The 22,678-nt window shown below is 45.3% G+C and overlaps 1 protein-coding gene across 2 annotated transcripts; it reads right to left on the bottom strand.

Moving 5' to 3' along the window:
- Positions 1-1,747: 1,747 nt before the first annotated feature.
- Positions 1,748-22,678, bottom strand: fer (fer (fps/fes related) tyrosine kinase). 2 transcript variants are annotated; one of them, XM_084384110.1, is made up of 20 exons: positions 22,514-22,678; positions 20,591-20,839; positions 19,535-19,666; positions 19,207-19,380; positions 18,735-18,834; positions 18,396-18,579; positions 15,846-15,983; positions 15,635-15,754; positions 15,395-15,517; positions 14,834-15,032; positions 14,574-14,672; positions 14,179-14,382; positions 12,740-12,862; positions 12,359-12,415; positions 12,088-12,206; positions 6,670-6,764; positions 6,443-6,566; positions 6,101-6,255; positions 3,599-3,721; positions 1,748-3,415 (listed from the first exon to the last, which is right to left on the bottom strand). In XM_084384110.1, exons 2-20 carry the CDS (start codon positions 20,657-20,659, stop codon positions 3,279-3,281), a joined length of 2,475 nt encoding a protein of 824 aa, XP_084240236.1. In that variant the 5' UTR covers positions 20,660-20,839; positions 22,514-22,678; the 3' UTR covers positions 1,748-3,278. The 2 variants fall into 2 exon arrangements, with proteins under 2 accessions (XP_084240236.1, XP_084240235.1); XM_084384109.1 differs by having other exon boundaries at positions 14,179-14,385.

The following is a 22,678-nucleotide window of genomic DNA, read 5'->3' on the forward strand; positions in this document are numbered from 1 at the left end:
TGTGTCTGTGTCTGTGTGTGTGTCTGTGTGTGTCTGTGTGTGTGTGTGTGTGTGTGTGTGAGTGGGGTCAGTTACTGAAGTAAAAGTACCACTATCTTTGTGTATTTTAGTAAAAGTGCAGTTTAACTGCAGGTTTTGTGCTTCAAAGTTAATTTATTTGTGTTAATTACTGAACTTAATGAAAGCAGTGAAAATGTGCTGTTGAGATTTAATACAGAAAAATGAAGCTTATAATTTAAGAAAGAAAACACACTTGAGCCAACGTACAAGGGAAAGTCTAAAAAAAGATTAATAATTAAATAATAAATGGAATAAGGAGGCCAACAGTTAAATAGCAGCATGTCAGGCACTAATGAGCCTCAGTGTACAACAAACATCCAACAGTCTGCAGCTCCACAGTCTGATCCTCATGAAGCATGTGGAGATAAATCATGTTGACACAGCAGCTCCACACTCAGGTCAACTATTAATGTCACATGTGGGTTTTCCTGTTCAATGTATTTGAAAGATTGTGTTGACGTAGCTTGTTTTGACGTAAGATTGAACTAAAGAATTTAAGTAGAAGTGAAATAAAAATCCAGTTTATGTGACTGGAGGTTTGTTTTGAGTAATGGAGAGTTGAGTCTTTACAGACAGATTACGGCCGCCTGATCAGCAGGAATGACAATAATCAGCCTTGAGGGAACAAAAGCGTGGACTAATTTCTCTGCATCTTTTTGAGACAGGATGTTCCTGATTTTTACAGGTGGAAGAGGGAAGTCCTTGAAATTTGCTTTATGTGGGAGTTAAAGGACAAATCCTGATCAAAAAAAACAGTGAGTCCTCACTGTGGTGCTGGAGGTTAATGACCACAGTGAAGTTAGCTTTAAGTTGGATATTTGACAGACATTCACTCAGGTGTGTCTTATTTGTCCCATTCAGTAATAAGATTGAGTCACTGGGTCACACGAGATGAAAGCTATTGAAAAAAAAACATTACATTAAAAAAATATTTTAACACATTAACAACTAAAACACGGAATCAGTTTAGTTTCATTTTGTTTATCATTATTTTCACTATCACCAAGTCAGCAGGAGGAAACATTGTTTTTGTGTAAATGAAGTTATTGATGGTCGAGGTTCTGGGAGGTTCTGGGGGGCAGCTGACCGTCCTCCTGCTGACAACACTGGGTGAAACTGAGGAAGAGACGCCGCTGACTGTCTCCAGAGTGACCGTCCGTCCAATGTCCAACTTCAACCTGTCTCTAACATGTTTCGGGCTCAGCACAATCCTTTGTTTGTCTGAGTTTAAAAGCAGAAAATTGCAGGTCATCCTGGTTTTATGTCCTTAACACGTGTCGAAGTTTAACTGACGGATTAGTGTCAAGTATAATTGTGTATCATCTTGATGAGAATGAAAATGAATGCAGTGCTTTTGTTATTATATTCCCTAAAGGATGCATATATAAAGTGGACCGTATGAGTCCGAGCACAGAACCTTGTGGATTCTGTTAGCACAGGTCTGATCAACAGGAACCAGCTCAGTGCGGTTCCTTTAAATACCAATTCAATGTTGCAGTTTTTGTAACAGGATGTGACGCCTGATTGGTTATCTCCATAGAAACAGTTGTCATGTAGAAAGTCACAGCTGATTGGGTGAGATCCCAGTCCATCAATAACATCATTCCTCATAAGAGTTAGCATTAGCATGTAGCTAGCCAACATGAGCCTGTTAGCCAGTTGAAATGATGTCACACATCAGTGATTGTTGGTGTTGTTTGTTTTATTTTCATAATAAATGCTACGATAATATTTTTATAAAGTTTAAACAAATAGAAAAGACAAACAGATGATTAGTGTTTCAAAACAAAAACAAACTGTAAAAACATCTTGGATTTATTTACAGGAACAGTAGGTGTCGCTCTGACATCATTAACATTTAAGTCCCGCCCCCCAACCGATTCAGGAAGTGATGCTGACCAATCAGGACTCACCATTCCTTTACACGTTTTTTTAAACATTTATATTAAACTTTTTCTCTTTTTAACATTTTCATGTGATCTGATGTCACTTCAGTTACCACGACAACCAGGAAATGTATGGAGTAAGTGCTGATGATGTCATTTATTTGTTGTTTTGGAGCCGTTTGATTGGATGAATTTCTTACTTTGGTTTCAAACTTTTTGTTTTATAAACTTTCATTTCCTCCTTTTTTTGTTGTTTGTGAACTTTTAGACGACAACAAAAGTCAGTGATTGGTTAAAAAATAATAACAAAGGTCGGAGTGGGCGTGGTCTGAGTGATGATTGACAGCTGAATTTTCAGAATAAAGGTCAGTTCTCCTTCAGCTTCACATCCATTTATAAAAAAGTTTCATGAAACATTAAAATATTAAAACAATAAATAAAGATAATAAAGAGTTGATGTTAGTGTTGACAGCTGATTGGTCCTCAGCAGTGGAAACATTTAGGGTTCAAGCTGTTGCCACGGTTACAATAATGACAGATGGGTGTGGCTTCACGTCTGACTGTGTTCAGTGGTCAACATTGAATGGCTGAGCAGCGCAAACACATGCATACACGCACGCTGGCGCGCGCACACGCGCGCGCACACACACACACACACACACACACACACACACACCAGTTTCTTTGTTTGTTCATTAACTGACTAGTTTGTAGCGGACTGTTGGGAAGAAGGAACCATCGCTACAATCACGCTAAGCTGTTAGCCTTGTTAGCTCCTGTTTGAGCAACAAGTTTGTTCAGTTTCTGTCGTGTTGACTGAGATTATGGAGACCTTTCAGAGGCTAACACAGCTAGCTACATCCATGCTAACCTCTACTCGTTTCCATTGTTCTAAATGAGTTTAAACATCAGCTAAATGCTAACTGTCTGCAGCGATGACTTGATTTTAAATGTTGTAGTGTTTATTTATTAACGGACACGCTCAGTGTGTCGCTGTGACATCATCAGCTCCACGCTCTCCGTCTGTAGTGTTACCAAAGATTTAGTGTTTTTATAAACGTCTTGTTACTGAGACAAGCCCACATGAAGACCACGCCCACCAAATGACCACAACAGCAACAAAAAAACAACTCTTTGCTGGTGATTGATTCTGAGGACCCAACTGAACGTTCTTCTTGCGTCTCTCATGAGATGGCGAGGTGTATAATGACATCATCACTTCTTGATGGCGGCGAGGTGTATGATGACATCATCACTTCTTCCAGATGGCGGCGAGGTGTATGATGACATCATCACTTCTTCTTGATGGCGGCGAGGTGTATGATGACATCATCACTTCTTCTTGATGGCAGCGAGGTCTCGCTGCAGCTCAGAGAACTTGGGTCGGTCTTCGGGGTTGTACTGCCAACACCGCTGCATCACTTTGTACACATCGTCAGGGCAACGCTGAGGACACGCCATCCTGTAACCTAGCAACCAGCAGTAGAGAGAGAGGGGGAGGACATAATATTTTCAGGGTAACTTCATGGTGCATGTCCTAGCAGAGATTTGATGAGATAAGAATGATTTATTTATTGATCATATGATGATGAAGATGATGATGAAGAGCTGTGGACAGTTCACAGCTCTTCTTCTTCTCCCTGTGCGTTTACCTTTCTCCACCTGCTCTCGGGCCTGCTGATTGGTCATCCCAGGATAAGGACACACCCCCAGACTGAAGGTCTCCCACAGCAGAATCCCATAACTCCACACATCACTCTCTGAGCTGTAACGCCCTGCAACAGCCAATCACAGCGCAGGAGACATCAGGGACCAATCACAGTTACAAGTGTGTAAACAGGTTTATGCCATCCTATACAATGTTGTTAACAAGTTGTGTCAGCTGTGTGTCAGGTGTGTGTCAGGTGTGTGTCAGGTGTGTGTCAGGTGTGTGTCAGCTGTGTGTCAGGTGTGTGTCAGGTGTGTGTCAGCTGTGTGTCAGCTGTGTGTCAGGTGTGTTTCAGGTGTGTGTCAGGTGTGCTTTAGCTGTGTGTCAGCTGTGTGTCAGCTGTGCTTCAGCTGTGTATCAGCTGTGTGTCAGCTGTGTGTCAGCTGTGCTTCAGGTGTGCTTCAGCTGTGTGTCAGCTGTGTTTCAGGTGTGTGTCAGGTGTGTGTCAGGTGTGTGTCAGGTGTTTGTCAGGTGTGTTTCAGGTGTGTGTCAGGTTTGCTTCAGGTGTGTGTCATCTGTGCTTCAGGTGTGTGTCAGCTGTTTTCAGCTGTGTGTCAGGTGTGTGTCAGCTGTGTGTCAGGTGTGTTTCAGCTGTGTGTCAGGTGTGTTTCAGCTGTGTGTCAGGTGTGTGTCAGCTGTGTGTCAGGTGTGTTTCAGCTGTGTGTCAGGTGTGTGTCAGGTGTGTTTCAGCTGTGTGTCAGGTGTGTGTCAGCTGTGCTTCAGGTGTGTGTCAGCTGTGTGTCAGCTGTGTGTCAGCTGTGTGTCAGGTGTGTTTCAGCTGTGTGTCAGCTGTGTGTCAGCTGTGTGTCAGCTGTGTGTCAGCTGTGTGAGGTGTGTTTCAGCTGTGTGTCAGGTGTGTTAGGTGTGTTTCAGCTGTGTGTCAGGTGTGTTTCAGCTGTGTGTCAGCTGTGTGTCAGCTGTGTGTCAGGTGTGTGTCAGGTGTGTTTCAGGTGTGTGTCAGGTGTGTTTCAGCTGTGTGTCAGGTGTGTTTCACGGAGAGATGTTCCGATACCATTTTTTCCCTCCCGATACCGATTCCGATTCTTACGCCGTGGGTATCGGCCAGTACCGAGTACCGATACAGATACCAGTGTGTTATAAATAGAACATTATAAAATAGTAGTGCAACTTAACTAAATAAATCTAGGAATAACTATTTAAAAAAATTAGCTCCTTGTCTACAGGTGTCAGGTGATCAATTCTTCTTCACACCTCTAAAACAGCAGCTGCTGGTGGCAGCACAGCAACTGTTTTAAGAGCGGCGAAGAAGCGCAGCAATTCAGCCGAACTCAGCACAGAGCAGACAGGAAGTCAGACACGAAACAACAACATGACATCCGGTTAATTTTCAAAATAAAACACTCCGTGTTGATACAAGCACAAAAACCTCAACTAAGAGACAAATACGCGCTCTTCTTCTAATCCTTCAGTCGGAAACACTTTGTGTCGTTGTGTTTATAACACAATAACTGCGGTCGTGCGTGATTATGTAATTATCGCAGGAATTCCTTGGTTTCCTGACTCCAGCTGTTCGGCGGAGCTGCGCCGTGGCGGACTCAAAACACAGCTGATGGGGGTTGCCCGAGGACGAACGCACTGGACACGTATCAGGTGGAATCTCGGAGCTACCGGAGCTAACCGGTAAGTAGATTCCTATTTCTAATAATTTACGTGGTATCGGATCGGTGCCTGGACTCCTGGCCAAGTACTGGCCAATACCGATGCCAGCATTTTCGGCAGTATCGGAGGCATTTCCGATACTGGTATCAGAATCGGAACAACTCTAGTTTCAGGTGCACTTCAAGTGTATGTCAAGTAAGGCATTAACAGAAAAGCCGATTTGTCGATGCGTCGACATCAGTGGAGCAAGTCGACGACCCCTGAGAGTGGTCGACAAGTCGTGTTTTTTTTTTTTTTCATGAACAGTGACAACGAATTTGTCTTCAAAATAAGAGCTTTACATTGCACCCCATTGGATTTTAGAACTGGGTCCTTAGCGGGGGGCTTTTAATTTGAAAGTAGCGACCGCTACACAACAAGCTGACAGCAGCTACTAGCTGTTTGGTTGTGTCCGCTAGCTGTCGGGACCGAGGAGACACTAGCATCTCCCGGATCTCAGCGGCTTTCCAGTTGCTCATCTTGACATCCGCGGCTGAAGTGATGGACTGATCGCTGTGATCAGCTGTTTCCTGGTTTTAAAACTCTCCGGCTGTGGGCCAGACACACATCCCATGTGTGGAGATGTTCCTCCGCTGGGTCAATGTGATGACGTCATCAAACGACGTTTCGACTCGACCTCGACTTTACTGACAGATAAGTCGACTTGAAAAAATCTGAAGTCATTAATGCCCTAGTGTCAAGTGTGTGTCCAGTGTGTTTCAGGTGTGTTTCAGGTGTGCTTCAGGTGTGTTTCAGGTGTGTGTTAAGTGTGTTTCAGGTCTGTTACCATAGTTGAGAGCCTCTGGCGCTGTCCATTTGATGGGAATCTGTTTGAGTCCAGATGAAGAATAAATCCCATCGTCTTCCTGACGACTCATCCCAAAATCACTGATCTTCAACACACTGCCCTCTCCAACCAGACAGTTCCTCGCTGCCAGGTCCCTGTCACACACACACACACACACACACACACACACACACACACACACACACAGGTGAAAAGGTACACAGACACACAGGTAAGAACCAAAAGATATAAAATAAATGTGCTGTGTGTTGAGCAGGTGCTTTGTTCAGGGTCTGTCGGACACTGCAGTGATGAGGTATTGATTACTGATTGATTATGTACCTGTGGATACAGTTCTTACTCTCCAGGTACGCCATGCCGGCAGCAGCATCGACAGAGAAGCGAACAAGCTGCTTCGTCTTTAACTCGTCTTTCTTCTTTCTCAGAAAGGACAGGAAGTCTCCACCTAAAAGACGCAACACAGGGTCACACAAACACATCAAGTACAGCTGTTAGAAGCCGACCAATAAAAACAGAGCACCAACTGAGCTTGAAGAAGCTCCACCCACCAGGAACCAGCTCCATGACGATGTAGATCGGCTGTCGCTGCGTACAAACACCAATCAGCTTCACGATGTTCGGGTGGTCGTACTGCTTCAGGATCCTGCAGCCAATCAGAGACAGTGTCAGTAACAGTAAACAATACACGCTGATGAATGTTGTCATGGTAACTAAGTGCTGTACTGTAGGAAACTGGACGTGTTTCAGTTCGCTGAAGACGTGTTTCAGTTTACTGAAGACGTGTTTCGGTTCGCTGAAGACGTGTTTCAGTTCACTGAAGACGTGTTTCAGTTTACTGAAGACGTGTTTCGGTTCGCTGAAGACGTGTTTCAGTTCACTGAAGACGTGTTTCAGTTCACTGAAGACGTGTTCGCTGAAGACGTGTTTTGGTTCGCTGAAGACGTGTTTCCGTTCACTGAAGACGTGTTCGCTGAAGACGTGTTTCAGTTCGTTGAAGAGATGTTTCAGTTCGTTGAAGACGTGTTTCAGTTCGCTGAAGACGTGTTCGCTGAAGACATGTTTCAGTTCATTGAAGACGTGTTTCAGTTCGCTGAAGACGTGTTTCAGTTCGCTGAAGACGTGTTTCAGTTCGTTGAAGACGTGTTTCAGTTCGCTGAAGACGTGTTTCAGTTCGTTGAAGACGTGTTTCAGTTCGCTGAAGACGTGTTTCAGTTCGTTGAAGACTTGTTTCAGTTCGTCGACGACGTGTTTCAGTTCGTTGAAGACTTGTTTCAGTTCGTCGACGACATGTTTCAGTTCACTGAAGACGTGTTTCAGTTAGCTGAAGACATGTTCGCTGAAGACGTGTTTCAGTTCGTTGAAGACATGTTTGAGTTCGCTGAAGACGTGTTTCAGTTCGTTGAAGACATGTTTGAGTTCGCTGAAGACGTGTTTCAGTTCGTTGAAGAGATGTTTCAGTTCGTTGAAGAGATGTTTCAGTTCGTTGAAGACGTGTTTCAGTTCGCTGAAGACGTGTTCGCTGAAGACGTGTTTCAGTTCGTTGAAGACGTGTTTCAGTTCGCTGAAGACGTGTTTCAGTTCGCTGAAGACGTGTTTCAGTTCGCTGAAGGCGTGTTTCAGTTCGTTGAAGACATGTTTCAGTTCACTGAAGACATGTTTCAGTTCGTTGAAGACGTGTTTCAGTTCGCTGAAGACGTGTTTCAGTTCGCTGAAGGCGTGTTTCAGTTCGCTGAAGACGTGTTTCAGTTCGCTGAAGACGTGTTTCAGTTCGCTGAAGACGTGTTTCAGTTCGTTGAAGACTTGTTTCAGTTCGTCGACGACATGTTTCAGTTCACTGAAGACGTGTTTCAGTTCGCTGAAGACATGTTCGCTGAAGACGTGTTTCAGTTCGTTGAAGACATGTTTGAGTTCGCTGAAGACGTGTTTCAGTTCGTTGAAGAGATGTTTCAGTTCGTTGAAGAGATGTTTCAGTTCGTTGAAGACGTGTTTCAGTTCGCTGAAGACGTGTTCGCTGAAGACGTGTTTCAGTTCGCTGAAGACGTGTTTCAGTTCGTTGAAGACGTGTTTCAGTTCGCTGAAGACGTGTTTCAGTTCGTTGAAGACGTGTTTCAGTTCGCTGAAGACGTGTTTCAGTTCGCTGAAGGCGTGTTTCAGTTCGTTGAAGACATGTTTCAGTTCACTGAAGACATGTTTCAGTTCGTTGAAGACGTGTTTCAGTTCGCTGAAGACGTGTTTCAGTTCGCTGAAGGCGTGTTTCAGTTCGCTGAAGACGTGTTTCAGTTCGCTGAAGACGTGTTTCAGTTCGTTGAAGACTTGTTTCAGTTCGTCGACGACATGTTTCAGTTCACTGAAGACGTGTTTCAGTTCGCTGAAGACATGTTCGCTGAAGACGTGTTTCAGTTCGTTGAAGACATGTTTGAGTTCGCTGAAGACGTGTTTCAGTTCGTTGAAGAGATGTTTCAGTTCGTTGAAGAGATGTTTCAGTTCGTTGAAGACGTGTTTCAGTTCGCTGAAGACGTGTTCGCTGAAGACGTGTTTCAGTTCGCTGAAGACGTGTTTCAGTTCGCTGAAGACGTGTTTCAGTTCGCTGAAGGCGTGTTTCAGTTCGTTGAAGACATGTTTCAGTTCACTGAAGACATGTTTCAGTTCGTTGAAGACGTGTTTCAGTTCGCTGAAGACGTGTTTCAGTTCGCTGAAGGCGTGTTTCAGTTCGCTGAAGACGTGTTTCAGTTCGCTGAAGACGTGTTTCAGTTCGTTGAAGACTTGTTTCAGTTCGTCGACGACATGTTTCAGTTCACTGAAGACGTGTTTCAGTTCGCTGAAGACATGTTCGCTGAAGACGTGTTTCAGTTCGTTGAAGACATGTTTGAGTTCGCTGAAGACGTGTTTCAGTTCGTTGAAGAGATGTTTCAGTTCGTTGAAGAGATGTTTCAGTTCGTTGAAGACGTGTTTCAGTTCGCTGAAGACGTGTTCGCTGAAGACGTGTTTCAGTTCGCTGAAGACGTGTTTCAGTTCGTTGAAGACGTGTTTCAGTTCGCTGAAGACGTGTTTCAGTTCGTTGAAGACGTGTTTCAGTTCGCTGAAGACGTGTTTCAGTTCGCTGAAGACGTGTTTCAGTTCGCTGAAGGCGTGTTTCAGTTCGTTGAAGACATGTTTCAGTTCACTGAAGACATGTTTCAGTTCGTTGAAGACGTGTTTCAGTTCGCTGAAGACGTGTTTCAGTTCGCTGAAGGCGTGTTTCAGTTCGCTGAAGACGTGTTTCAGTTCGCTGAAGACGTGTTTCAGTTCGTTGAAGACTTGTTTCAGTTCGTCGACGACATGTTTCAGTTCACTGAAGACGTGTTTCAGTTCGCTGAAGACATGTTCGCTGAAGACGTGTTTCAGTTCGTTGAAGACATGTTTGAGTTCGCTGAAGACGTGTTTCAGTTCGTTGAAGAGATGTTTCAGTTCGTTGAAGAGATGTTTCAGTTCGTTGAAGACGTGTTTCAGTTCGCTGAAGACGTGTTTCAGTTCGCTGAAGACGTGTTTCAGTTCGCTGAAGACGTGTTTCAGTTCGCTGAAGGCGTGTTTCAGTTCGTTGAAGACATGTTTCAGTTCACTGAAGACATGTTTCAGTTCGTTGAAGACGTGTTTCAGTTCGCTGAAGACGTGTTTCAGTTCGCTGAAGGCGTGTTTCAGTTCGCTGAAGACGTGTTTCAGTTCGCTGAAGACGTGTTTCAGTTCGTTGAAGACTTGTTTCAGTTCGTCGACGACATGTTTCAGTTCACTGAAGACGTGTTTCAGTTCGCTGAAGACATGTTCGCTGAAGACGTGTTTCAGTTCGTTGAAGACATGTTTGAGTTCGCTGAAGACGTGTTTCAGTTCGTTGAAGAGATGTTTCAGTTCGTTGAAGAGATGTTTCAGTTCGTTGAAGACGTGTTTCAGTTCGCTGAAGACGTGTTCGCTGAAGACGTGTTTCAGTTCGCTGAAGACGTGTTTCAGTTCGTTGAAGACGTGTTTCAGTTCGCTGAAGACGTGTTTCAGTTCGCTGAAGGCGTGTTTCAGTTCGTTGAAGACGTGTTTCAGTTCGCTGAAGACGTGTTTCAGTTCGTTGAAGACGTGTTTCAGTTCGCTGAAGGCGTGTTTCAGTTCGCTGAAGGCGTGTTTCAGTTCGCTGAAGACGTGTTCGCTGAAGACGTGTTTCAGTTCGCTGAAGACGTGTTTCAGTTCGTTGAAGACGTGTTTCAGTTCGCTGAAGACGTGTTTCAGTTCGCTGAAGACGTGTTTCAGTTCACTGAAGACGTGTTTCAGTTCGCTGAAGGCGTTTCAGTTCGTTGAAGACATGTTTCAGTTCACTGAAGACATGTTTCAGTTCGTTGAAGACGTGTTTCAGTTCGCTGAAGACGTGTTTCAGTTCGCTGAAGGCGTGTTTCAGTTCGTTGAAGACGTGTTTCAGTTCGCTGAAGACGTGTTCGCTGAAGACGTGTTTCAGTTCGCTGAAGACGTGTTTCAGTTCGCTGAAGACGTGTTTCAGTTCGCTGAAGGCGTGTTTCAGTTCGTTGAAGACGTGTTTCAGTTCGCTGAAGACGTGTTTCAGTTCGTTGAAGACGTGTTTCAGTTCGCTGAAGGCGTGTTTCAGTTCGCTGAAGGCGTGTTTCAGTTCGCTGAAGACATGTTCGCTGAAGACGTGTTTCAGTTCGCTGAAGACGTGTTTCAGTTCGTTGACGTGTTTCAGTTCGCTGAAGACGTGTTTCAGTTCGCTGAAGACGTGTTTCAGTTCGCTGAAGGCGTGTTTCAGTTCGTTGAAGACATGTTTCAGTTCACTGAAGACGTGTTTCAGTTCGTTGAAGACGTGTTTCAGTTCGCTGAAGACGTGTTTCAGTTCGTTGAAGACGTGTTTCAGTTCGCTGAAGACGTGTTTCAGTTCGCTGAAGGCGTGTTTCAGTTCGTTGAAGACGTGTTTCAGTTCGCTGAAGACGTGTTTCAGTTCGTTGAAGACGTGTTTCAGTTCGCTGAAGGCGTGTTTCAGTTCGCTGAAGGCGTGTTTCAGTTCGCTGAAGACGTGTTCGCTGAAGACGTGTTTCAGTTCGCTGAAGACGTGTTTCAGTTCGTTGACGTGTTTCAGTTCGCTGAAGACGTGTTTCAGTTCGCTGAAGACATGTTTCAGTTCGCTGAAGACGTGTTTCAGTTCGCTGAAGACGTGTTTCAGTTCGTTGAAGACTTGTTTCAGTTCGTCGACGACATGTTTCAGTTCACTGAAGACGTGTTTCAGTTCGCTGAAGACATGTTCGCTGAAGACGTGTTTCAGTTCGTTGAAGACATGTTTGAGTTCGCTGAAGACGTGTTTCAGTTCGTTGAAGAGATGTTTCAGTTCGTTGAAGAGATGTTTCAGTTCGTTGAAGACGTGTTTCAGTTCGCTGAAGACGTGTTCGCTGAAGACGTGTTTCAGTTCGCTGAAGACGTGTTTCAGTTCGTTGAAGACGTGTTTCAGTTCGCTGAAGGCGTGTTTCAGTTCGTTGAAGACGTGTTTCAGTTCGCTGAAGACGTGTTTCAGTTCGCTGAAGACATGTTTCAGTTTGTTGAAGATGTGTTTCAGTTCGATGAAGACGTGTTTCAGTTCGATGAAGACGTGTTTCAGTGCTGCAGGTTTGGCTACCAACGATTCAGCACTTACAATAAACAATAAACACACGTTTACTGACAAAAGTGTAATTATTAGTGTTTTAAACAGAAATACAAATGTATGACAATTAATTTTGAAAAAATTACATTTCTGACAATTCTATATAGATTTCCAATGATTGATTGATTTAGTGCTTCAGTTTATTGTCTTTATGTTCAGTCATATATTGACTGATTGATTGATTTAGGGCTTCAGTCTTAGACTTCTTTTCCTGGATGTACTTTCCTGTTGTTGTTGTTTGATGAGGTTTACTGACAAAAATATTTTCTCGTATTTCATTGTTGAAGTATTGATTGATGCTGACCTGGCCTCAGACAGGAAGCGGATCTTCAGCTCCGGAGGTAAATCTTCTTTACATGTTTTGACGGCGACTGGCGTTCTGTCACGCTGCAGTGTCCCTTTAAACACTTCACCGAAGTTACCCTGGCAACCAGACGACAGCAGGGCATGATGGGACATGGAGGCAGAGAGAGAAACGGTAAAAACACTTTCAAATGCCAAAAACCTTGAAAAACTGTGTAATGAGGTGGAGTGATCGATGACAGGAGGAAACAGGAAGTAGGAAGTGAGGTCACCTTTCCCAGGAGCTCACCGAGCACCACGTCCTCGTGGTTCAGGATCCACTTCTTATCCTGCAGAGACGAAAAGAAAACTCAGCAGGACATCACTCAGCCGTCTATCTACACATCAAGTGTACAACCTGACATATTTATGTGTCTATGTAATCTACACATTTACACACATACATGCAGGTAATCTAGTAGATGTGTAAGTTCCTCATTGGTCAGAACTACTGATAGGTCAGGTGGTTTAATCCATACTGAAGACACTGATACCTTGATTATTTTATGGAGTGTTATTGGTACTGATCAATAAACTCCTCATGATACCCGTCCTCAATAATGTGTATACACCAAGTCATGTGTGGGTGTATAGATATATATATTGGTGGTTGCCTTGACGACAGGGTTGAGCAGCACGACTCCAGACTTCTTGGTGATGACCTGTTTGGTGGAGAAATGATGCTCGATGAGCTGAGGGATGGTGGAGAACCCGGTCCCTTCAAAACGGTACTGACTCTGCCAGAGAGAGAGAGAGAGAGAGAGAGCGAGAGAGAGAGAGAACCATTACAGCATCAGGGAGTTTCAACATGGCAGTGATGCACTAAAGGAAACAGCTGAAGAGCCCGACATGCAACTAAGAGAACATTTATCATTTACAAACTCCAGTCAGAATCTGGTTTCAGATCTCTGATAGTGTCATCCAGCCCACTGCGCTGTACGGTAGTGAAGTCTGGGTCCACTCAGTCATCAGAACTAAACCTGCTGGGACAAACATCCGACAGAGTCTTTACATGCAGAAGTCTGCAGACACATTTTACACAGAAACACACCAACAAATGCATGTAGAGCAGAATGAGGCAGAGACCCGCTGATAATTAACATTCAACAGAGAACGCTCCACTTGTTAACCAGCTGAAGTCCAGCCAGAGACGCCTCCACTCCAAAGCCCTCCAGACTCTGAGCTGAGCCCAGAGAAGAGTCCCCTCTGTCAGCTGGTCCTGAGGCTGACTGCCCCTCTCAGACAGTCTGACAGCCTCACAACAACACTGCTCTCCAAACACCAATCAGGTGTGAGGATTACGTGCGCAGCGCGACGTGACACATCACCTACGTCAACCTGCAGCAGAGCGAGGGAGAAGCTTAAAATGACGGCGTCATGGAAGTTTTTTAAGGTGTCGAAAACGGATAGCATTTTTTTAACACCATAAACTGAATTGTCCATTTGAAGAACCGTCATCCGGGACGTTACCACGTTAGGACACGGAAACAACAGGTAACCGGCGGGAGGAAAACTCACCAGCTGCCTCTTCTACAGTCCTGGGATAAAGCCAAAAATTAGATAAAGTATTTTTCTTATTTTGAATAAGGAATGAATATTTCAGAATTTTAAGCTTTGCATTTTATGTCTGCATTTACCGGTGAGCCAACACGATAAGAGTCTGCATAATAATGTGTTAATTCAACTACAGAAGAGACTTGAGGATCCCTCCAAGAAAGAGTATACATTTATATATATTTACATATACATATATATATGTCGGTATCGATATCGGTTATCGGCCAAATGAGTAGTAAAATATCGGCATAAAATCCAATATCGTGCATCCCTAATAACCAAGGCTGGCCACTCTCACGGATCCATTTTTATGTCAGCCATTTTGTCCCTCTGTCTCTCTTTGACACACAGTGTGCAGCATATGAACCTCGGTGATGTAGCTTCACATACTCACTGCACACAAATTGTCTTGAAACATTTGAGTTTGTTGTTTTAAAGACTGTTAACTCAGTGATTAATGACACAGACATCACAGTTACTGTGTGTATATACGTACATCGGCGTACTGGATGATGAAGTGTCGTCTCTGCTCGTCAGAAAACACAGACAGAACGTACTCGCCCGGTTTGCCGTGACTCTCCCTCACCAGGAAGTCTCCCTGTTGCCGTAGTAACTCCTGAGCCTCTGTGCGAGGGATGGCACCGTGATACCACTCCTGCTCCGCCAGGGGGCGCTCTGACGTGGGGATGACGTCAAAGAACTGCTGCAGATATGAACACAGGAACACACAGTCAGGCTGGCTTCAAATGAACTTTATTAGCAACAAACATGAGGACATGCGACAGTGAGGGAGGAGAGTGAAGAGACAGACTACGACTGAGTCAATCCTCAGACAGACAGACAGACAGACAGGTGAGAGGTGAGACAGACAGACAGACAGGTGAGTCTCACCGAGGTGGAGGAGCCCAGCATGGCCTTAGGAGATCGAATCATTCCGGCCAGAGAGTGACGCAGAGTGTCGAACCGAGAGCTCCTCTCCTTCGTTTTATCCTGAAGACACACACACACACACAATCCAGCTGTCTTTAAGGTTGAAAATTTGGATTTTTGAAAACGTGCTTTTATTTTGAAGAGCAGCTTGGTGCTATAGCTCCTGTACAGAGCTCAGATCAGATGAATCAATGATCACCGATCAATAAAGGGTTATTTACGGTGGATCCGACGGAGCGAGCGTCGTCCTCATACGGAAGCGCAGGGGGAGGCGGCGGTGGGGGAGGGGAGGCGGCATCGGCCATCTTGGCATCCAACAGGGCTTTCTGAGAGGCGAGGCGGGCCTCTGAGCCGCGCAGTGATTGGACAGCATGATGAAGCTCGAGGAGAGACAGTTTCTGACTGAGCAGCAGGACACAGCTGAGGGCGAGAGACATAGACCATAAGAGAGAGAGAGAGAGAGAGATCCACATACTCCTCAGCTCTTGGGTCTAGTGTAGCAGACTATGCAGTCACTGACATGGACCCCTCCACTATCAGTGCAGACAGCAATCCCCCCTCTCAGACCACAACCAAACACGTGTCCTTTAAACTCTCAGATCAGATGAGACACAACAAGGGAACCCAGCAAGCTGTTTCAATAAATCCTCCTGACAGACAGTGGAGACAAACTCATCCTGGCCTCCAGCTCACCTGATCTGATGAATGACATATCAATCAGTCAGCAGAACATCTCTACTGTCAGAGATAGGAAGCAGAGACAGACAGACAGACAGACTCACTCGCTCTTCCTCTCGGCGCTCTGCTGACTCGTCTGGATTTTGGTATCGAGGTCGTCGGCCAGCGCCTCCTTCGTCCTCAGATTCTGCTGAGTCAGCACCAGCTCCTCCGTCGCCGACGACAACCTGGAAAACAAACAAACAGATCAACAAAGTGTCACAGATAGCTGGAAAACATGCAACATTTTACTTTGACAGGCTACAGGAAACTGTGTGTGACGCTCTTATTTTGTAGCAGCTCACGTGGCCTGCAGGCTGTCGGCCGTCAGAGTGTTCCAGAGGATCTCATTGGCCGGCAGGTTGTCCGTCTCCTCCAACAGGCACGCATCAAACTCCACGCTCGCCTCAGGAGTCTCCGGAGACCTGTTACCATGGTAACCAGAAGAGACACACAAAGACAGTTACCACAGTAACCAGAGTGTGAGGGATGTGTGACGAGTGATGACTGTCTGACCTGTAGGCGTCGATGAAGTGTTGGTACTCAGCCAGCGGGTCGATCTGCTGCACAGCTGCTGAGATCTCCTGATGGACCTTCACGATCTCCTCCGTCAGCAGACTGCTGATCTCACAGTACTCCTCCAGGATACTTTTACTGCAGTAATACACAGGTACACACAGGGATATCACCAGTACATCAATATCATCAGGTAGCCCGTGGGTGTGTCAGGTAGCATGTGGGTGTATCAGTAGCCCGTGGGTGTGTCAGTTAGCATGTGGGTGTGTGTCAGGTAGCATGTGGGTGTGTCAGGTAGCCCGTGGGTGTGTCAGGTAGCATGTGGGTGTGTGTCAGGTAACCGTGGGTGTGTCAGGTAGCATGTGGGTGTGTGTCAGGTAACCGTGGGTGTGTCAGGTAGCATGTGGGTGTGTGTCAGGTAACCGTGGGTGTGTCAGGTAGCATGTGGGTGTGTCAGGTAGCATGTGGGTGTGTGTCAGGTAGCCCGTGGGTGTGTGTCAGGTAGCCCGTGGGTGTGTCAGGTAGCCCGTGGGTGTGTCAGGTAGCATGTGGGTGTGTCAGGTAGCCCGTGGGTGTGTCAGGTAACCGTGGGTGTGTCAGGTAACATGTGGGTGTGTCAGGTAACCGTGGGTGTGTCAGGTAGCATGTGTGTGTGTGTCAGGTAGCATGTGGGTGTGTGTCAGGTAGCATGTGGGTGTTTGTCAGGTAGCATGTGGGTGTGTCAGTTAGCATGTGGGTGTGTGTCAGGTAGCATGTGGGTGTGTCAGGTAGCATGTGTGTGTGTGTCAGGTTGCATGTGGGTGTGTCAGGTAACATGAATACTGCTTTTAGTTGGTTTTATTCTTACCTTTTAGATAGATCCTTCTCGGTCACCACAGGTAATTATTCTTCAACTACAACACCCATTACCTGTGGTGTACCGCAAGGTTCTATCTTAGGTCCGATTTTATTTTCTATTTATATGCTCCCACTTGGCCAGATCATTGAAAACCATAATGTTTCATTCCACTGCTATGCTGATGACACACAAATATACTTCCCGCTGAGGCCCAGTGACCCTGGAAGCCTAGCTGCTGTCTTAGACTGTCTTACAGATATCAAACATTGGATGGCTCTAAATTTCTTACAACTAAATAGCTCAAAAACTGAAATCATACTGTTCGGCCCCCCAAACCATACCAGCCCTCTTCAGCAAGCCCTTGGTCCACTGTCCGCCAACATAAAACCCACTGCACGAAATCTTGGTGTCCAATTTGATTCAGAGCTCACTTTCATCCCGCATGTACGCAAACTGGTCCAGTCTTGTTTTCACCAATTAAGATCAATTTCCAAAATCAAACATATGCTCTCACGCCCGGATCTGGAAAAAATCATTCATGCCTTCATCTTTTCCAGATTAGATTACTGTAATTCCCTTCTCTCCGGTATCAACCATAAATCACTCTCTCGCCTCCAATTAGTACAAAACTCAGCAGCTAGGCTTCTAACCGGTTTTAACAGACGACACCACATTACCCCAGTCCTAGCTTCCCTTCATTGGCTCCCTGTCCGTTTTAGAATTGATTTTAAGATTTTACTGATCACTTTTAAAGCACTTGTGGGGCTGGCCCCGAGTTACATAACAGACATTTTAACTCCTTATGAGCCAGCACGCAGCCTTAGATCCTCAGGCGGGGCCCTTCTAACCATCCCAAAGTCGAGGTTAAAAACCAAAGGTGATCGTGCCTTCGCCATCAGGGCCCCTCGGCTTTGGAACGCCCTTCCTGAGGAGATAAGGCTTGCAGGATCAGTAACCTCTTTTAAATCTCTTCTTAAAACCCATTTTTATAGACTTGCTTTTATGTGAAGTCTTCCTTTTACTTTGCTCCTACTGTCTGAGTTGACTATATTGTTGTTCTTGTTTTATTGATTTAACCCATTTCTTTTATTCTTTTTCTTATTCTTACTTATGTTCTTCTACTACTACTCTCAAATCTGTTCTGTTGTCCTCTACAATTTTGCATTGTCTTTGTCAAAGCACTTTGTAAAACTCTGTTTTTAAAAAGCGCTATATAAATAAAGTTTATTATTATTATGTGGGTGTGTCAGGTAACATGTGGGTGTGTCAGGTAGCCCGTGGGTGTGTCAGGTAGCATGTGGGTGTGTGTCAGGTAGCATGTGTGTGTGTCAGGTAGCATGTGGGTGTGTCAGGTAACCGTGGGTGTGTCAGGTAGCATGTGGGTGTGTGTCAGGTAGCATGTGTGTGTGTCAGGTAGCATGTGGGTGTGTCAGGTAACCGTGGGTGTGTCAGGTAGCATGTGGGTGTGTGTCAGGTAGCATGTGTGTGTGTCAGGTAGCATGTGGGTGTGTGTCAGGTAGCATGTGGGTGTGTGTCAGGTAGCATGTGGGTGTGTCAGGTAACATGTGGGTGTGTCAGGTAACATGTGGGTGTGTCAGGTAGCATGTGGGTGTGTCAGGTAACATGTGGGTGTGTCAGGTAGCATGTGGGTGTGTCAGGTAACATGTGGGTGTGTCAGGTAGGGATTCAGAGTGTGTGGTCATGTGACTCACAGGGCGAGTGTCATATCTTCCTGCATCCTCTGCAGAGCGTCGAGCAGTGCGGGTGCAGCACGGCGGCGATGTTCGTCCTGCTGCGTTCGAGCGCCGCACACCGCCAACACATACTGGTTGTGAAGGTTGTGGAGCTTTGTCGTCGCTTTGTCATAACGCTCGCGGGCACGCTCTGCCTCCCGGCCTGTGATTGGACGGGAAGAGGGGGAGGAATCAGGGACATTTGCAAAATAACATAAAGCTTAAGCTTTGAGACATTACTAAAACATTCACGGACAGAAATTCTGACCTCGATAAACTGAAAGTATGTAAACAGACTGAAGAGTAAAGAAGAGAAACCTTTAGCCAGAGCCTCTCTGTATTTCTCTTTGGCGTTGTTGGCGTCGCGGCCCAGCTGACGATACGTGGCCTTCAGTTTGTCCAGGTCACTCCTGGTTACCTGGCAACAACAGCAGCAGCAGGTTAGTGAAACAACTGAACAGAGGGTTAGGTCCACACACTTCAGCTGATTGTAACTGTTGTCATGTCTGGACTGACTTCAGCTTCTTCTACCTCAAACAGCTGATTCCATCTTCCTCTCTGACTGTTTCAGTCTCTTCTTTTGACAGTTCGTCTGTTGTTAAATATTAAGAGTGACGCTTCAGATCCCTTCAGGTCTTCAGCTGTCTGAAGTGCTGATAGACGGTTTACTTCAGCTTTACTCATCGACACTTCAACTGACCAGTCAGCTGCTCTCACTGCAAACTACAGTGTTGTGTTCAGTGTGTGCGTGTGTTGTGTGTGTATTGTGTGCGTTAGGTTCCCAGCAGACCTTGTGGTTGTGACTCTCCAGCTGCTGATGAAGACTCTGGTAGCTCTTCTTCACCTGCTGCTTGTCCCGGATCAGTGTGGCCAGACGGTGCAGAGGACCGGAGTTCAGATCGTCAGCGTGACTCCTCATGACTCGACCCAACGCCTCCGTCTGACGAATCACCTGAGACCACGACTGACACACACAAACACATCAGGTGTGACACAGAGACACCAGGTGTGACACTGAGAGACCAGGTGTGACCCCAGGAGTGCCTGAATGCTTCAGTTTCCCTGAGGGAACCTCCCAAAAGGATCAATAAAGTCGGCTGAGTCTGAGTGAGTCTTACCTTGCTCACTGTGCTGACGTAATCAGCAGCTTCCTGTTTCTCAGTTTGCTGAGTCATGCTGAGCAGCAGAGCGGCGTACTCTTTATCGCTCTTCACTCGTAGTGTCATGAAGCGCTTCACCGTCTCCAGCAGCTAGAGGGCGACAGAGACGTGTTTGTGTATTTATTGTTAAAGTGTGTAGCGCTGACAGGAAGTGATGACATCACACCTCGATGGGTTCAGTGTGCCTCTTCAAAGTTTTCACATCATTCAGTTTTGAAATATAAAATATTCTGTATCTAAGATAAATGTTTCTCCTGTCGATGCTCCACACAGTCAAATAAATAAATCAGACTGTCTTTGCGTATTAATTAAACCATTACTTCATATAAACGTTGACAATCTAATCCACAGAAAATATGTTTAGAGGCTAATATTTGTCCAAAGGGGACTGTCTCTTTTAAAAACCTGACCTGCTGAATATCAGGCGCAGCGCTGCGACCAATGAATGTGAAGTCACACTAAACAGATTTTGGGCCGGTGGCATCCTGAACCAACATAGACCCAATCACAGTGTTTGTTGACAACAGCTGACAGGAAGAAACCTGCTGCATCACACATAACTCACAAAGAGACAAATAATCATTGACCCTGTTTGAATCGTGTCATGAATAACACAGATGATGTTTGTCAATTCAAAAGATAATTTAACTCTGGAAAGTTTCAGTTTGTCATAAAACTAATGAAATATGTCGACAACATATATATGAAGCCGACAGTCGTGAAGCGACGTCCTGTTGATCAGCAGCTGTCAGTACGATCACTTATTGTGATTTTCCTTTTTAACACTTTTTCTTTGGTATGTGGAGAGTTAGCATTAAAGCTAATGGATCGGTCTGCTGCAGCGCTGACATCACTGATTAATGGAAGACCTGATTGGCTGCGAGGTCTCGATCTGCTTACATGCATGACTAACGACAGCTACACTCCATTATATGAACACGTCCCTCTGAGTCTGAGTGTCAGTTTGATGAAACACAGATGAATATTAAAATGTGACACTTTAACAAGTCGCACCTTTAACTCCCAGTCCTGCAGCTTCAGTAATCCCTCGTGGGAATTCCTCAGATCCCGACCAAACCCCATCCTGGATCTCTCTCTCTCTCTCTCTCACACACACACACTCTCTCTCTCTCTCTCTCACACACACACACACACACACACACACACTCTCTCTCTCTCTCTCACACACACACACACACACACTCTCTCTCTCTCTCTCTCACTTTAATGGCAGGGGTGAGCGAGAAATGACTGCATGGTCCTCTGAGGAGAGAGAACAAAGACGTGTGTATCATCATCAGCTTCATAATTATTAAACATCATATGAATAGTAGACATATACACTGAGATGTGATCAGGTACATGTAGCTGTCGTACTGCAGTAACAGGCTTGGTCACTTGTAATGGAGTATTTAAACTTTTCAAACACAGTCCAGCAGATCTGTCTCAAGAACACCTTTTAGATTTAATGTGTAATAAATACTGTCACACAATTATTAAAGTGATCACAATCTGCAGCCTTCATCAAAACCACTGCTTTAATCATTCTTAATAATACTCAAACATTAAGTTTTCATTTGATTTACTTAGAAACTTTAAAATATTTTCAAAAACATAAAATCCACCAAACACCAGACAGTGTTCAGCACATCTGTGAGCCTTCACATTCAGTCCAGAGTGAAACATTCAGTACATTAATCAGTTTAATGATCCGGAGCTTCACTTCTCATCTCAAACATCCAGTCAGAAGATTTCTCACAGTTCACATCTCCTGTTTCTTCAGTGACAGTGTGAACAGTCAGACTGTCAACACACCTGCCTCCTAACCTCCTGCAAACCTTCAGACACATTTCTAACCTCCTCCAAACCTTCAGACACATTTCTAACCTCCTGCAAACCTTCAGACACATTTCTAACCTCCTCCAAACCTTCACAGACACATTTCTAACCTCCTGCAAACCTTCACAGACACATTTCTAACCTCCTCCAAACCTTCACAGACACATTTCTAACCTCCTGCAAACCTTCACAGACACATTTCTAACCTCCTCCAAACCTTCAGACACATTTCTAACCTCCTGCAAACCTTCAGACACATTTCTAACCTCCTCCAAACCTTCACAGACACATTTCTAACCTCCTGCAAACCTTCACAGACACATTTCTAACCTCCTCCAAACCTTCACAAACACATTTCTAACCTCCTCCAAACCTTCAGACACATTTCTAACCTCCTGCAAACCTTCACAAACACATTTCTAACCTTCTGCAAACCTTCAGAGACATTTCTAACCTCCTGCAAACCTTCACAAACACATTTCTAACCTCCTCCAAACCTTCACAAACACATTTCTAACCTCCTGCAAACCTTCACAGACACATTTCTAACCTCCTGCAAACCTTCACAAACACATTTCTAACCTCCTGCAAACCTTCACAAACACATTTCTAACTTCCTGCAAACCTTCACAAACACATTTCTAACTTATTTACAACATTTAAATGAAAGCGAACAGCTTTAATCTGCTTTTTACAAACTGATTTCAAACTCAACCGTTGAAATTCCTTCAGAACTGCTGTACAGCTGGAGCTAGGCTAACGCTAGCCGTTCCTCCTCATCAAAACAAGTGGGAGAGTGAAGCTAGCAGGCTAACAGGATAAGGAGCTCTGAAGTTTCCACTGAACTGAAGGGAAACTGGAGCTGGCAGCTGACGGCGGCTGGTAAACCTGATTAAAACAGCTTTAAAACAAACCGCCAGCTCAACAAACGGACTACAGTCAGCACTTTGTGCTCCTGCTCCGGTTTTCGGCTCGTTTCTCCGGTAAATAAAGAAAAGATGAAGACAGCAGACGGTGGAGGAGGAGGAGTGGGAGAGTCGGGAGGAGGTTGGCTGTTTTTCCACTTCTCCATGGCCCTTTTCAGCCGCAATAACGCACCGTGAAGCGGCTGTTTTCGGCGGCAGACTCGCTGTCCGGTCACCGCGGTCCCCTGCCGTCCTCCGCCGGGCTCATGTCCTCCTCTACTCCGTGTTTTCCTCCTCTGTTTTCCCGGCTACTCCTCCTGTCGTCCGGCAATAGAGCTAAGCGGCTAACGGCTAACAG

Source organism: Pagrus pagrus, assembly GCF_965226575.1.
Source record: "Pagrus pagrus genome assembly, chromosome: 19".
NCBI lineage: Eukaryota > Metazoa > Chordata > Actinopteri > Spariformes > Sparidae > Pagrus > Pagrus pagrus.